General features: G+C 37.1%; 1 protein-coding gene across 3 annotated transcripts in view; it reads left to right on the top strand.

Annotated features, from left to right (window-relative positions):
- The first annotated feature begins 24 nt into the window (after positions 1–24).
- Positions 25–17,356, top strand: part of SLC30A7 (solute carrier family 30 member 7) — an 87,934-nt gene continuing 70,602 nt past the window's right edge. For all 3 annotated transcript variants that reach the window (XM_082686516.1, XM_082686517.1, XM_082686518.1), the window contains exons 1-3: positions 25–307; positions 526–627; positions 15,276–15,389. In XM_082686516.1, coding sequence (XP_082542642.1) covers positions 228–307; positions 526–627; positions 15,276–15,389 — 296 coding nt within the window. In that variant the 5' untranslated portion in view covers positions 25–227. The remainder of the gene's footprint in view (positions 308–525; positions 628–15,275; positions 15,390–17,356) is intronic.

Genomic DNA, 17,356 nt, shown 5'->3' on the forward strand with positions numbered 1-17,356 from the left:
CCCCCGGCCCCGCCTCTCCCTTTCGCGTCCCAGGACGCGTTGCGCGGCCCGGGCCGGAAGTCGGCGAGTTCCCGGGTGTGTGTCTGTGTCTGTCTGTGTCTCGAAGCGGCGCGCGGCCCGGGACAAACGCTGGGGAATCCCGTCTGAGGCGTCACCACTGTCACTGCCATCACCCACGGATCCACTTCTAGAGGGGAGTAGACCCGGCCTTTCGCCGGGCGGAGAAGATGTTGCCCCTGTCCATCAAGGACGATGAATACAAACCACCCAAGTTCAATCTGTTCGGCAAGATTTCGGGCTGGTTTAGGTGCGGGGTGCTCTTTTTGCGGGAAGGGGGTATCCGGTCGAAGGGGAGAAGGCCCAGACCTAAGGATGGCCCGAGGTCCAGGGCGGGAGCGTCAGGGACAGCTTCCTTCGCTGTGAGGAAAGGAGCGTTTGGACTGGGAGGGTCTTGAAAGGGCACCCAACCTCCGGGTCCTGGCACCGCTTTGACTCCCGCCTCTTCTCCACTTTTATCACTCCCAGGTCTATCCTGTCGGACAAGACGTCCCGGAACCTGTTTTTCTTCCTGTGCCTGAACCTCTCTTTCGCTTTTGTTGAACTACTCTACGGCATCTGGAGCAACTGGTAACCAAAAGGGAAAAGCAGGGCGGAAGCAGGGGGTGGGGGAGACGAAGCCCTGTTTGCTTAGTGCCACGTAGCTCCTCAGCAGGAGGTTCAGGTCTTGCCTTTGCCATTCAGCTCTGCTGCTGAGTGGCTTTCTCAATTCCACACCAATCTGGAAAGGCTACGTTGAAGATCCGGGGCCCATCGAGTGCAGTAGCATTAAGATTTGGGTCCCGCCCTCCCACCCCTCCCGTCAAACAACCGTGACAAGTCTCCTTCATTTTGGCTGATAGTCCTCCTTGACTACAAACCTTAGCTTTGCTCACTTTCTTGAAATCGGGAGAAACCTGTTTCCTGCCTCTTTGGGGGTGGGAGTGTTCCTTGCTTCCCTCGTGGGGGAGTGGCATTTGGTTTTCACCCTTAAGATTCCGAGAGGGAATATCTGAGATGTTCAGCTTAATTTATTAGGTCTTGGGGTGGAAAAGGGCTTTATAAAGGGTATACCCAGAGAAATATGTTACAACTGTCTCGTGATTTTCCTCTTGATTTTGACTGCAGTAGAAAATCCCATATAGTTTTCTACAAACTTACATCTCTTGAATTGATGGGTTTCTGTGTGCCATCTTTGGGTTTGTTTGTTTTTGAAACTTCTTTAGGAAGAGTAAAATTCAGGGATTCTCTAAGTGAAGCACTGTTTGGGTATTTGTTGTTGAATAACGTAGGGGCTTGTAAAATTCTTCAGCTAACAATAAGGTCATTACACTTCTAAGTGTGCTGAGTGCTCTTTAAATCTCACACTCATATGAGAATCTGATAAAAACCAACACTTAAAATTTTATATAAAATTTCAGGGTGATACTGTGTTCCTTGAAATACCTCTTGAACCGCAGCTTAAGAACCCATGCCATTTATGCTTTATTTTCTGTTAATTAGAGTTAGTCTTTTTTCCTTAGTCCATTTTCAGAGAGACTTTCTGTCCTTGATCTTAATCTCTATTAAGAATGAACAATGACATTAAATAAGATCACCATTTTTTGTGACATTTACATTTTTGTGTGAAAAAGTGGACTTCTTTTCAGTTCAGATGTCAACTCAATTTTATAAAAAATACTCAGTACATTATGAAGGTTATTGATTTAGTCACCTCTTTAAAAGGCACATTGAAAGATAATAAAATCTTAGTATACATAATAACCACTTTAAATTTTTTGGGAAGCTGATATAGGTATCCTATAATAGGACTGTCCTTCGATATATTGTGTATTGTAAAAGCACTATGATGTATTGTAAATCAAACTTTATTATAAATATACAGTATTTATAATTTATTTTTCTCTTCTTAAATTATGCCAAATCGTGGCATATGTACTAACTGTATCAAGACTATAACTTGGTTTGCATATGTACACTTTAGCTACAGTTACTTTATATTATAATACACTGTGGCCTTCCATGCATAAATTACTGTGTGAAATGTCTTGATCAAGAAAATTATATTTGAAGTGCTTAAACCACTTGTTTCATGGAAAGTTAAGTGTAAAGTAAATTTTTTATCTGTAGAGGTCTATTGAGGAAATTATAGTTGACCTTTGAACAACATGGGGATTGGAGCATGAACCTTGTGCAGTCAGAAATCTGTGTATAATTTTTGACTCCCCCCAGAACTTAACTTCAAATAGCCTACTATCAGCCATAAGCCTTAGCGATAACATGAACAGTTGATTAATATGTATTTTGTATGTTATATGTATTATGCATTGTATTCTTACAATAAAGTAAGCTAAAGAAATCTTATTAAGAAAATAATAAGGAAGAGAAAATACATTTATGGTACTATAATGTATGGAAAAATATCTGCGTACAAGTGGACTCCAGCAGTTCAAGCCTGTGTTGTGCATAGATCAACTGTACTAAAAACCATTGTTTTCCAAGTCATTTGTCTACATGCATCAGTACACAAGAAAAACATCAGTGGTACATGACTTTTTCTTCTGCCCTTTAGTGGCTTGTTCTCCTGACCTTATGATCTCTTTTCCTCCAGTTTACTCTCTTTGATTATGTTGTTTTATCTTCCACATTTGAAATCTAGCTCTGAACTAGTATTTGTCATACCTAAATCATTTAGTAGGTATTCATCATTATGTTAACTTCCATATCCATAACCACTTATTACCTAATACTAATTTTTTTTAAGGATTTTATTTATTTGATAGACAGAGATCACAGGTATGCAGAGAGGCAGGCAGAGAGAGAGGAAGGGAAGCAGGCTGCCTGCTGAGCAGGGAGCCCGATGCAGGGCTCGATCCCAGGACCCTGGGATCACTACCTGAGCCCAAGGCAGAGGCTTTAAACCACTGAGCCACCCAGGCGCCCCCTAATACTAATTTTTATCAGAGGATTGAGAGTCCAATACATAGCTGTTGAAGCGTTGGCATATTTAAAAATTGCTTGGGCCTTTTCATAATCTGGATTTCTATGTCTTATTCAGATATTACAGTTTTTAGTCCCTTCTGTTGACTAATCAACAGTTTCTTTATTTGACTAGATTATCTCTGTTCCTGAAGTTTCAATTACATTTTAAGTTACTTGAAAAAAAGACCTCACCAAAATTTATTTTATCGTAGTCATTTTTGTGTTCATTTTCATTCTATAAAAATTAAGCTTCAAGATGTGAACATGAAATGTCAGTTTTTTTCTATTATGGAATTAAAAGATGATAAAACATGCTCTCTTCACAAATAAAGGTTTATGGAAACAGTTGAACTAGTTGCAAAAAATGTTAAATAGTTCTGTTTTTTATTTAGAGACTTTTTTTTAAATTATTTTTTTCAGTGTTCCAAAATTCATTGTTTATGCACCATACCCAGTGCTCCATGTAATACGTGCCCTCCATAGTACCCACCACCAGTCTCACCGCACCCTCCACCCTGCCCCCTCCCAAACCCTCAGTTTGTTTCTGAGTCTACAGTCTCTTCTGGAGACTTTATTATTTAAAGGAAGAACTTAGGCCATTTGGTTAGGTGTCTCATTCAGTTAGGCGTCTGCCTTTGGCTCAGGTCCCCTGACCTCAGGGTCCTAGCATCAGGCTCCCTGTTCAGTGGGAAGTCTGCTTTTCTTTCTCCCTCTGTGTGCATGCGTTTTTTTTTTCCTCTCTCTCTCCCAAATAAATAAATTAATCTTAAAAAAAAAAAGAAGAAGAAGAACTTATAGTTGGTTTATATTTTTGATGGTGGGAATGTGTCATCAGTGGAAGAATAGCTAAGCCCTTTGTGTATTTTTCCACCCTTAAATATCCACTGATATTTGGATATCAAATTTATTTTTCACTAGAATATAAAATTTATTAAAGTATCGATCTTTTCTGTATTACTCAGGCTCCTCCGTACATGGCACATAGTGTGCTTAATACATATTTGCTGAATGAAGAAGGAGGGAATAATGAATATATGGAATTAATCTACCTACACTAAATATACTAACTGGCCCTAGTAGAGGGGAGAAATCATTAAACTCCTCTTTTCTCTTATTCTTTGAAGTTGGTAGGAAAATAGTAGGAGTACCATATGTGATTTTTCATTCTGTAGAGTTCTCTTTCCTTCTAGCATTTTCATTGCTATTTATTGTTGAGTAACTACTAAATCTCAAATTAATATAATATAAGTATGTTTTTTTTTTAATTTTATTTATTTGTTTTACAGAGAGAGTAAAATAGGGAGAGAGGGAATATAAGCAGGGGAAGTGGGAGAGGGAGAATTAGGCTTACTACTGAGCAGGGAGTACAGGGACTCTGGGATCATGACCTGAACCAAAGGCAGATGCTTAACGACTGAGCCATCCAGGTGCCCCAAGTATGTGGTTTTGTACAAAGATTAAATTCTTTCTGAAATTACAGAAAAATCTCCAAATAATGATTTCTTAAATAAGACAAAACTTTATTTCCAGGATGGCTATTAGAGTTCCAGCCATTCCTAGCAGCAGATTGTTCAGAATGGAGAGAAAAACTGGTAAAAAGTGTATATAGTGTCTTTTAAGGTGATTTATCTGGACAGACGTAGAGCACTTTGACTTATATTTCAGTGGCTAAACCTTTATCATTTTGGTCATGCCTGGTTGCAAATGTCTTTGTTCCAGTCAAACAGGTATTCTGCTGAAAGTCAAAGATTCTTTGCTAGGAAAGATACTGTAGGCTCAGCAAGTGGGACTAGAAAGAGATAAGCTAGTTTGACTTCTTTTATAGATAGAAAACTGAGGCCCAGAGTTTTTTTCCCCTAGAGTAACAAGAGAGCCTAGAAGCACCTCTCATTGTTTTTGTTTTCATTTTTGTTTTTTTTTCCACTACACCACGATTTTTTTTTCTAGTATCTCAGTATAGTTTCCTTTGTTCTTACTCTGTTTTATTTTATGTGTACTTCACTGTCTGTTAGAAAATTTAATTTCAGTAATATTTTTTACCAAGGCTATTACAATCATTTTCCCTTTAGACATAAAGGGAAGTCATACAACTCTAAAGATAAATGTCTTTGTATTACCAAAGTAAATATTTGTTCAGGAAATGTTTTAGGCCATACCGGACATAGATTTGTTCCTATTTCTGTATAATATGTTGTAGCATATGCTTGTAAAGTAACTCCTCAGTAAAGAAAACACCATTAATTGCATTTTTCTATAGAATTAAAACATGTGTATCTTAATCTTCTATCAGCTTTTCCTCTCTCAAAAGACAACATTGCTTCCCAGTCCATGGTGATGACTTTTATTTTCCTACAGTTTTACTTTTCATCTTAAAAATGCAGATAAATATTCCATTTTGCTGAGAATTTTTTTAAGTAAGGGATTATATAATGGAATGTAGTGGAGTTGAGGGTTTTTTGTTGTCACTGTCATTAGTTTAACAATTTATACAGATGTCAGGATTCTGATTTCTTGGTAATAAATTGAAAGTTAAGTGTTTCTTTTCTCCGTTCCATCTAAGGAAAATCTATCTTGATTATTCCCTATGTTCAATTTTTAATTAATCTTTAACAACTACTGTAAATATACTGTAGCTTGGTTACCAATAGACCTTTTTTAAAATTTTTTAGTATGGAAAATTTTAAACATAAGTGAAAGTAGAGAGTTTAATGAACCTCATGTCCCTTCCCATCACCCAGATTTAACATTTGTCGATGTAACTTATTCCATTTCCTCTTGCCTTTACCTTCCTTATGCTTTTACGTGTCCTACCACTGGATTATTTTAACACAGGTACCAACTGTAATTTCTTTCAAAAGAAATACTAACGCTTCAGAATGAGTGTCTAAAAAATAAGAGCCCACCCCCTTTTTAAAAAATATTACTCAATGCCATTCTCATCTTTAAAAATTGGCAACATTAAAAAATTAGCAATTTATTAATATCAGTTGTCTAGTTAATAAGTGTTCAGATGACCCTTATTATCTCATAATTTCTTTTTATAGTTGTAATAAATCAGAATCCAAACATGATCTAATCCCAACAAGATCTATAGTATTTGGTGGATATGTCTCTTAAGTCTTAATTTATGGGCTTTTTTCTTCCTTTCCTTGTTTTTGCCTCTAGTAGACCTTAAAATCTTTTTCAAAAGTTTCTTTTGCTAAATGTTCTATTTACATTTATTATATTTTGCTTCAACGATCAGGTTTCTCTTTTGTATCCTAAGAAGTTTTCATTATTAAAATATCTTTAGAAAGTAGTCACTTTAAAAAAGTTAAAAAATCATAGAGAAACTGACAATTTTTAAAGATGGGAGCCTAAAACAAGAGTGCTGCTTTTAGCAACTAATTTTTCTTCATCAGGTTACATTTGGTATATATATCAGATACTGTGAAATACTCTCTGTGCTGTCTTCATTTATAAGGAAATTTATGCCATGTATTTTTTTTTTAAGATTTTTATTTATTTATATGACAGACAGAGATCACAAGTAGGCAGAGAGGCAGGCAGAGAGAGAGGAGGAAGCAGGATCCCTGCTGAGCAGAGAGCCCAATGCGGGACTCGATTCCAGGATCCTGGGATCATGACCTGAGCCAAAGGCAGGGGCTTTAACCTACACTGAGCCACCCAGGTGCCCCTATGCCATGTAGTTTAAATGATAATTCAAAATAGGAAACATTTGCTAATCCTGAAGAGGAACAATTAAATTGACCTTCCTAAGGAGTAGTATTTTGATACATGATAGGTAAATAGACAACTAGAAATATACTTTTTCATATGAGTTTGCCCACAGAGTTGCCGCTGAGTATTTTCAAATCATGATACCAGGTTTAAATAAAAAGACCATTTGCAATGCTTTAAGAACATGATATTCTTCCACTTTAGAAGAGAGAATGGTTTTTCAGGTAGACTCATATTTTACAGTATACTGAAAATGAAATAACATTTTAATGAAAATTAAAGTTACTTAAAATTTAAATAAAATTAAAATCTAATTTTGATGAGTATTAAAATTCCCAAGCTATATTTAAAACTCTTGAAAAGGGAACCTAATTGGTGTAGTATACAGAAAACATTCACCATCTTTCCCCTCTTAGGGCAATGTGTGATGTCCACTAAATATATTTAAAATAAATTTGTCGGGCGCCTGGGTGGCTCAGTGGGTTAAGCCGCTGCCTTCGGCTCAGGTCATGATCTCGGGGTCCTGGGATCGAGTCCCGCATCGGGCTCTCTGCTCAGCAGGGAGCCTGCTTCCCTCTCTCTCTCTCTGCCTGCCTCTCCATCTACTTGTGATTTCTCTCTGTCAAATAAATAAATAAAATCTTTAAAAAAAAAAAAAATAAAATAAAATAAAATAAATTTGTCATAAAAAAAGATAGTGTGTATTAATTTGCTAGGGCCGCTGTAACAAAGTACCACAATTTCTGGTTCTGAAGACTCAAATTCTAAGATCAAGGAATTGGCCATGCTAGTTCCTTCTGAGATCGGCCAGGAAGAATCTGTTTATGCTTTCTTTCCCTTAGCTTCAGTTGCTTTGCTGGCAATCTTTCACATTCCTTGGCTTGTAGAAGTTTCATCTGATACTTTATCTTGACTCAGTGGTCTCTGTGGGTGCTGTCTGTCTCCGGGTTTCCCCTTGTTCTAAGGACAATAGTCATTGGATCTGGGCCCACCTTACTGACCTAATCTTAATGAATTACGTCTGCAGTGACCCTGTTTCCAAACTGGCTGACATTCTTAGGTACTGGAGAGGTAGGACTTAAAATTAAGAATTTGGAAGAGGACACAATTCAACCCATACCAGGGTTGGTAAATATATGCACACATCTGTATATCAGTAAATATTTTTTAATTTATATTTATTTAGAATGAATACCCTGAACCTTCTACAACTAATTTATGGCCATTTAAAATAGAAATCACATATATAATAAAATCCTTAAATTAAGAAAGAAAACTGTTAAGAACTATGTATAGGGTGAAAAAAATAAGCCTACTAAATATGTAAATTAAGGTAGTTACTAAAATTGACTTTTAAATCTAGTTGTAAAATTCCATAAAGTTAAAAGAGGATGGGTAAAAATTTTCATTGTCTGGTTTTACTACAAAACGACTACTTTGTTTTATCAGTATAGATCATTTTCTGAAACCAAATTTTGGAAGTAACTTACCATATTAGTCCTTTGTCACAGCATAGAAAAAAAAATCATAAGCAATGTCTTTACTAGTGGTTTTATAATACAGTACAGAGATATTCATCAAATGGGTCTTTCATATTTGAAAATATAATAAAGTTATTATTTTCAGTGTTACATGACTATTAAGGTTCAAGTATTATAAGGTTCAAGTAGTATTATAGAGATCCAATTATTCAAGGAAAGTTTTTTAAAATAACAGATCTGAGGGGCACCTGGATGGCTCAGTGTGTTAAAGCCTCTGCCTTTAGCTCAGGTCATGATCCCAGGGTCCTGGGAGCCTGCTTCCCTTCCTCTCTCTCTGCCTGCCTCTTTGCGTACTTGTGATCTCTATCTGTCAAATAAATAAATAAATAATCTTAAAAAATAATAATAATAAAATAACAGATCCGAGAGAATTGAACCTTTACTGTGTCCTCCTCAGGCATCAGTTTTCTTATTTAGTCTTTATTTATTCCTTTATTCTCATTCTGCTTTGAGTTGGGTATTAAATGAGTACAAACAGTGCTTAAACTGTATTATGCATCTATATTTGAATAAAGTATACAAAGTTTAAGATAAAATTTAAGACATTTTCCAAAATACTTCTTGATGACTTGAAAGAGATTTACAAGTTATTGTATTTTGGGGGGCATCTGGGTGGCTCAGTCAGTTAAGCCCCTGACCCTTGGTTTTGACTGAGGTCCTGATGTCAGGACCTAAGATTGAGCCCTGAGGTGGGGCTCCATGCTCAGTGTGGAGTCTGTTTGTCTCTGCCCCTCTTGTCCTCCCCGCTGCCTGCCCTCGCTCGCTCGCTCCTTGTGTCTCTCTAGAATAAATAAATCTTTTTAAAAAAATTATTGTATTTTTTAATGTATTGTATTGTTTTACTTCATTTTCTAATTTTATAATTATTCCAGATTATGAGAACATTTTTAAAACTGCTTTTTCTACTTAGGTGAGGAATGGTTTTCACTTTAGTTTGTAGCACTTATAACTGAAGGCTCTGGCGTCTGGCCAAATTGTCAAGAGCTATAGGTCATGGTGGGAACACTAGGTATTATGAGATATTAGTAATTAATATAGGGATTTAATAATAATGGCAATAATAGGAATATTAATATAGCTTAATTGTGGCAAGCACTGTGATAAATGTTTCACAGATACTAATTCAATCATTATAACATTTATGACATTTTTATTATTATCCTGTTTAAGTGAGGGCAAAATTGAGGTGCAAAGTAGTTAAGCAATTTGAGATTGTCAGAACTAGTAAGTCGTGGAACTGGGATTTGAACCCAGGTACTCTGACTTCAGAAGTAGTGCTCCTAACCACTCTGATACACCTTAGTTTTAAATATTGAGCTGTTGATATGCTTGCTTTCAGAACATTTCTATTGAGCTATCTTCAAGTTCACTGAATTATTTCTTTAGCTGTGTCCAGTCTTCTCATAAACCAGTTGGAAAAATTCTTCAGCACTGATACCTTGTTTTTTATTTCTCCCATTTCCATTTAATTTTCATTTTTTATTTTTCAAAATTTTTTTCTTATAAGGATTTTATTTGAGAGAGAATGTGTGCATGCATGCATGTGGAAGCAGGGGAAGGGGCAGAGGGAAAGGGAGAGAGAGAATCCCCAGCAGATCCATTTACTTTTTTAAAAAATATTTCATGGGCACCTGGGTGGCTCAGTGGGTTAAAGCCTCTGCCTTCGGCTCAGGTCATGATCCCAAGGTCCTTGGATCCAGCCCCGCATCTGGCTCTCTGCTCAGTAGGGAGCCTGCTTCCTCCTCTCGCTCTCTGCCTGTCTCTCTGTCTACTTGTGATCTGTCTGTCAAATAAATAAATAAAATAAAAATATTTTAAAAATAAAAAAATATTTCAGGGTCGGGGTACCTGGGTGGCTCAATGGGTTAAGGCCTCTGCCTTTGGATCAGGTCATGATTCCAGGGTCCTAGGATCCAGCTCCAAATCAGGCTCTCTGCTCAGCGGGGAGCCTGCTTCTTCCTCTCTTTCTCTCTGCCTGCCTCTCTGCCTACTTGTGAGCTGTCTGTCAAATAAATAAATAAAATCTAAAAAAAAAATTTTTTTTTTCAGGGTCTCCTGGATGACACAGTTGTTGAGCATGAGACTCTTGGTTTTGGCTCAGGTCATGATCTCAAGGTTGTGAGCTGGAGCCCCATGTCAGGCTCCCTGCTCAGCTCAGTGTCTGCTTGGAATTCTCTCCCACTCCCTCTGCCCATCCCATTCATGTTTTTTTTTTCTCTCTCTCTCTCTCTCTCTTGCATTAATAAATCTTTTTTTTAAAATCTCATATTTTTCTGCTGGAATTCCCCAGTAATTCATACATTTTGTTCACCTTTTCCCATAGATCCCTTAACATATTAATTATAGTGATGATAGTTCCAGTATCTGAGCCAGTATCTTGGTCTGGTTCTGGTGACTGCTTTATTCGCATTGAGTTCTTTCTCTTACTCTTTATCTTGAAATTTTTGATCAAAGGCTGGACATAGTGAATAAAAAGTTGTGGTTATTAAGATAATAGTATTTATAAACTAGAAATAGATATGCCTCTTCTGTCAAGGCATTATTTGGTTAGGTTTTTGCATGTGTCACAGAAGCTTTCTCTTCATATTCATGGCATTCGCACCCTCCCTGTTAGCACTCCCCCCAAGCTGTAGGCTGCTGTTTCTTATTACTTAGCACTAGGTTTTTAGTGACAGCAGGGAGCATTCATAACTTAACCCTGTCTCAGTCTTAGGCAGGCCCTGTGAACCTGGCCTTGGGAGTAAGTTTTGTGTTGTTTTCAACATTTTTGCCCCTCTTGTGAAAGCAAAACTCTGCTGTGTCCATGTGGATAGTCTCTGTTGAGAGTGAGTTTCCTGCTCTTTTTCCAGTGGTAGCAGAACATCTGCTTTGTGTTGGTGCAGAATTCTGTGTCCCTCCTTTAGTGACTTTTTTTAGTGGTTGCTTTAGTATGCATAATAGGGATTTTTAACTTCCCACAAGTATGTTTATCTTTTTTAAAAACTTTTATTTTCTACTGTCCTAAGCGCTTATTGCCATTCATTTCACTTTTATGCGTTGAAACTCCATAATACAGTGCACCTGTGTTGCTTTATATCAGGAGTTAGCAAACTTTCTCTAAACAGCAGATGGTGAATATTTTAGGCTTCAAGGGCCATAGGTCTCTCACAACTTCTCTATTCTACTGTTACAGCACAGAAGCAACGGTTGACAGTATATAAATGGATGAGTTTAACTGTGTTCCAGTAAAACTTTATTTACAAAAATAGGTGGTGATCTGGGCCATAGCTTGCTGATCTCTGCCTTAAATAGTTATCACTTTTTAAAAAGGGCTTTATTGAGATAATTCATATACCATACAATTCACTGATTAAGGTATATAATTAAATGGCTTTTAATATACTCACAGAGTTGTAAAACCATCACAACAATAAATTTTAGAATAGTTTTATTCTCTGAAAGAAGCCTTGCACCTGTAGCCATTGCCCTCTAATTCCCTTATCCCCTGATTTGTCCTAATTCTAGGCAACCACTAAACTACTTTCTGTCTGTATATATTAGCCTACTCTGGCCTTTCATATAAATGGAATCATAATGTATGATCCTTTGTGACAGGTTTGTTGTACTTAGCATGATGTTTTCAAGGGTCATCCATATTCTGCATGTGTGAGCATTCATTTATTTTAATTGCCAAATAATATTCCAGCAGTGTGGGAGAATTCTGGTTTCTCTACATCCTCACCAACACTTCTTACTGATTTTTTTTTTAGTTAGTTATGAAAGTGTGGGTATGAAGGTGTTTCTCATTGTTTTGAATTGCAATTCCCTGAAAGGTAGTTAATGATGTTTAGTATCTTTTATGTGTTTATTGGCCATTTGTGGGTTTTTTTTGGAGAAATGTTTACTCAGGTTCTTTGTTCATTTAAAAAATTAGATTATTTATCTTGGGGCTTCTGGATGACATAGTTGGTTAAGTGACACCTTGGTTTTGGCTCAGGTTGTGATCTCAGGGTCATGAGATCTGGCACTGCATCAGGCTCCACACTCAGTGCAGAGACTGCTTAAGAGTCTCTCTCCTTCTACCCCTCCCTCTGGAGCTTGCTTGCTCTCTTTCAGATGAATAAATGAATCTTAAAAAAAAAGAAAGGAAGAGAGAAAGAAAATGGGTTATTTTTTTTTTTGAAGTGTTTTAAGAGTTTTTCCTCCCTAGCTCAGACGGTGGAGCCCGCAACTGTTTATCTTACGGTTGTGAGTTCGAGGCCCCTGTTGGGTGTAGAGATTACTTAAAAAAATATTTTAAGGGGCACCTGGGTGGCTCAGCGGGTTAAAGCCTCTGCATTCGGCTCAGGTCATGATCTTAGGGTCCTGGGATCGAGCCCCGCATTGGGCTCTCTGCTTAGCAGGGAGATTGCTTCCTCCTCTCTCTCTGCCTGCCTCTCTGCCTGCTTGTGGTTTCTGTCTGTCAAATAAATAAATAGGATCTTAAAAAAAATTTTTTTTTAAAACAGAAAAAGAGTTCTTCCTATACTCTGGATACAAACAAGCCCCTTGTTAAATATATGATTGGCAGATACTTCCTCACACACATGCATTATCTTTTAACTTTGTTATTATTGTCCTTGGAGGAATATAAATTTTAAAATTCCAGTGATGTCCAGTCTGTGTTTTCTGTTTTTGCTGTTACTTGTGCTTTTGATGTCTTATTTATATAAGAAACTGTTGCCCAATCCAAGGTGGTGAATATTTTAGATTTTATGCGTAGGTCTTTGATCTATTTTGGGTTAATTTTTGTGTATGGTATGAAGTAAGGGCAAAAACCATTTTTTGCATGTGGGTATCCAGGTGTAACAGTGCATTTGTTGAAAACACTGTTCTTTGCATCTTGGCATCCTTGTCAGAAGTCAGTTGACCATAAATGTAAGGATTTGTTTCTAGATTCTAAATTCTGTTCCATTGCTCTTTAGGTTTACTTTTGTGCCGGCACCACACTGTTTTGATTACTGTAACTCTATAGTAAACTTTGAAATTGGGAAGTTTGAGTCCTCCACCTTTGCTTTTCTGTATGAATTTTAAGAATATCACTTTTTTCAAAGAAGTCAGCTGGGATTTTGATAGGAGTGAGTTGTATCTGTAGATCAATTGGGGAAGTATTGGCATTATAACAGTATTGTTTTCTGATCCATAAATATGGATGTCTTCCCATTTATTTAGGTCTTTTTAATTTTTTCATCAGTATTCTATAGTTTTAGAGTATAAATTTTATACTTTTTTGTTAAATGTGTATTTTTTTATGCTATTGCAAGTGGAAATTTTATTTTATTTTATTTTTTATATCATTCCTATATAGGAATACAGTTCATTTTTGTATGTTGATAACTGTGTCCTGCACCCTTGCCAAACTTATTTATTTTAATGGGTTTTTAGTGGAGTCCTTAAGATTTTATATATATAAGATCCTGTCATCTGCAAATAGTGATAGTTTTATTCCTTCACTTCCAGTCGGGGTGTCTTTTATTTCCTCCTAACTTCCCTTGTTAGATCCTCCAGTATAATGTTAAATAGAAGTAGTGAGAGGGGACAGCCTTATCTTTACCTGATCTTAGGGGGAAACATTCCGTCATTAGCCATTAATTGTGCTGTGGGGTTTTCGTAGATGCCATTTAAGAATTGAGGAAGTTCTTTTTATTCCAAGTGTGTTGAGTGTTTTTGTTATGAAGGGGAATGTTAAATTTTGTCCAACTCTTTTGGCACCTGTTGAGATGATCTTGTGGTTTTTGTCTTTTATCCTATTGATATAATGTGTTTGATTGATTGATTTTCATATATCAAACCAACCTTCCATTGTTGGGATTAATCCCACTTGGTCACGGTGTATACTTTTTAAAATATATATTCTTAGATTCCATTTGCTAGTATTTGTTGAAGATTTTTGTATGTATATTTGAGAAAGATTAGTCTCTTTCATTTCTTGCAGTGTCTTTTGTCTCATTTTGGTATGCATTTTGGTATGAGAGTAATACTGCTTTTATACAGTGAATTGGGAAGCATTTCTTCATGATCTGTTTTTTTTGGAAGAGTTTGTAAGGGATTGGTATTTATTGTTCTTTAAATGTTTGGTAAAATGTATGCTTAAAAAAATAATAGGGACCAAGGTTAATAGTATTGATGCCCAGAAATGTGCACACCTGTTACTTTGTCAGGCCATTAGTGTGGGGGTTTTGAGTCTCTGATCAATAGTTGACTAGCAACCAGCCACTGACTTCAGATTTTTTGAGTGGCTTCTGTTTAGGGTAGGGCTTGGGGTCCTGGAGGATTTTTTCAGTGTTCTTGCTCCACTCTCAGTTTTCAGCAAGCCCTGCACACCTTGCCCCAGGGGAGTCTGCCCTTGCTCAGCTCTCGCAGATAGATTGCTATTGTTTTGTACTCTAGTCAAGGCTTTGGTTGCAGGGGAGAGAGAATTTGGTTCTCGTGCTGGAGCCTTATTTTTAGGCAGTCCCTTCATACTTAGAGCCAGAGTGGGTATTCTTAATGTTCCTGCCCCTTTTCCCACCTCTCCCCACAGCCTTTTATCAAAAGAAGAAACAGTTGTCTTACCCTCTTCCAACAGCAGCAGACCTTTGCTTTTTATCAATGTAAGATCTTGGGCCCAATGTGGCTTCAGACTTTCCCCCAGCAGTAGATGGCTGGGTTTTTCTCTCTCTCTCTTTCAGTGGCAGCTGACCTCTGCCAGTGACCAGAGGGTGGACAAATTCCTGCCCCTTCTCCAGTAGCAGCTAGCTTTGTTTTTACCCCTCTTTCAGTAGAAGCTGTTTTTTTTCCCCCTTGAGCAAGGGTAGTTAGGATTTCCTTCTTAGGTGTTTAAAATTTGTCCTTAATATTTTTCTATATATGGTATTTCAAGGTTGTCTTTTTAGAAGATTAGTTTCTGATAAGCAGAAGGACATTGAGAGAATTTAGAGAAGGATGCTTCCTATTTGGTTACTATTATAATATGCCAATATGTCTGTTCTTTTACAGCTTAGGCTTGATTTCCGACTCTTTTCACATGTTTTTCGATAGCACTGCCATTTTGGCTGGATTGGCAGCATCTGTTATTTCAAAATGGAGAGATAATGATGCTTTCTCTTATGGGTAAGACTTTTTAAAAACCTTTTTATTAAAGCATAAGAAATACATAAAAAATACAAATCTTAAGCACATGAATCTTCACAAATTGAACACATTTGTGTAACTTGAGCCCTTAACCCGCCTGCCCCCCATCGCCTCCTTCTGGGTCCTTCCTGTGCAGTACTCCCTAACTCGGTGGATTCGTTTCACCTGTTTTGGAACGGTGTTTAATTGGAATCTAGAGCATGTACTTTTTTTTTGCATCTAAATTCTTTTGCGTTCTTTTGCTTAGAGATAGGACATCTTGGTTTTACCAAAAATTTTTAAGTGAAATTTTTTGCTTAACCTATTTTGGGGGGATGGGGGAGAAGAAGAAACTTTCAGTATATAAAAATGGTCATGTTTCTTTTTTAGATGGATATTTTGTTACTGACTTATTTAAAGTTATCATTTCCTGATATGATTTTATATTATTTACCCTCTTCAAGCTATGCTTTTATGAAAAATGTTTCTTTTCGTACTCTTGCTCAATTTGGATAATTAGTCAAATATTGGAGAGTGTTTTTATGCTGGAGAGACTATATTGGAACATCTGGTCTCACTTCTGAGCCTAGTACTATTTAGAGGCAGAGTTTGCCTTTTGCCATCTCTGATTGGGAGAAGCAGTGGAGTGTCCAGTGTTTGATTGACTCTGCCTGAATGTTTTCTTTTTCAAGGTCATAGAGTATTTTGCAGTGCAATTATATTTATGTGTAAGCAGCACTTAGGGGTAATACCTTCCTTCTCTGTCTCTCCACCTTCTTTCTCTTTCCTGTTCCCCTCTTTCACCTCTTACTTGTTGACTCTTTCTCTTCTGTCCCCCTCCCTTGTGAGTGCTTTCTCACATTATCTCCTTTCTTCACTCTTACCTGTTTTCTCTTTCACTCTCCTCTCCATCCTCATCTTCTCTGCCGTCTGTCCTGAACTCCCGCCTCCCTTCTCTTGTTCTTTTTTTCCAGTTCCTTGTGCCTCTGCTCATGATCTCTCCCTGTTCCTCGGCCTTTCACACCCCTTCCTCTCTTTCTCTCTCCCACACATCTTTTATCTTTCTTTTCTCCTGTTTTTTTTTTTTCTCTCTCTCTCTACCCTCGGCCACTGTCTCTCTCAGGCTCTTATTCCTCCTCCCTCTTAACTTCTTAGCCCTAGTTCTTTCTTCTCTTCCTTCCCCAGTCTCTTTCCTTTTTTCACTAATCCTCCTTCCGGAAGGTTCCCTTTCCTTTATAGTGTCTCTCCTTCTGTCCTACCTGCTCACATCCACAGTCTTATGCACACTGTTTCCTGTTCTCTCTTTTACTCTTGTTCCCTCACTGCTTCTTCTTTCTCTCCACCATCGCTTTTGTTCTCAAGCCAGAACGCATGCACTTTCTCTTTTATGTGCTCTTGTTCTCTTCAGATATTTATCGAGGGCCCATATGAGTCTGGCTCTTTGCTACTTTTAAAGATGAATAAAACATGGCTTCTGCCTTGGAGGAACTTGTGCTCTAATGAGGAAACAATGCTGTAAAAAATACCATAAAAACTGTACATTGTGACAAGTGCCAAAAGAAAGATAGATGAAAAAAAAAAAGGAAAGATGAAATTCTGTGACAGAACTTGCTGATTTGGGGTATAACCAAAGTGATGTGGCTATTTGTAAGATTATTAAAAGTGAGACAAAAAACACTAATATACTGTTTCTATTGATTACAGTGAGGGATCTCTATATCTATAAATTCAAATAGCTCAGAAGAGAACATTTTCCATGGCATTATGCAATCAAAAGATTCCCAAGTGTATTTTGGATCATTAAAGAAAGATTGCATGTAAAGTTCTAATCCTATGTTGGAAAATTAGTAATTCATATGTACTATAAATAAAAAATCTGATTAGAATATTTTACTTAACAATTTTTCAGAAAAAAATTTAAAAAAGTATTCAGGGTAATCAGTAGGTGACAATTAAAATTATCAGTA

The sequence above is a fragment of the Mustela nivalis genome, assembly GCF_964662115.1.
Source record: "Mustela nivalis genome assembly, chromosome: 10".
NCBI classification, from domain to species: Eukaryota; Metazoa; Chordata; class Mammalia; order Carnivora; family Mustelidae; genus Mustela; species Mustela nivalis.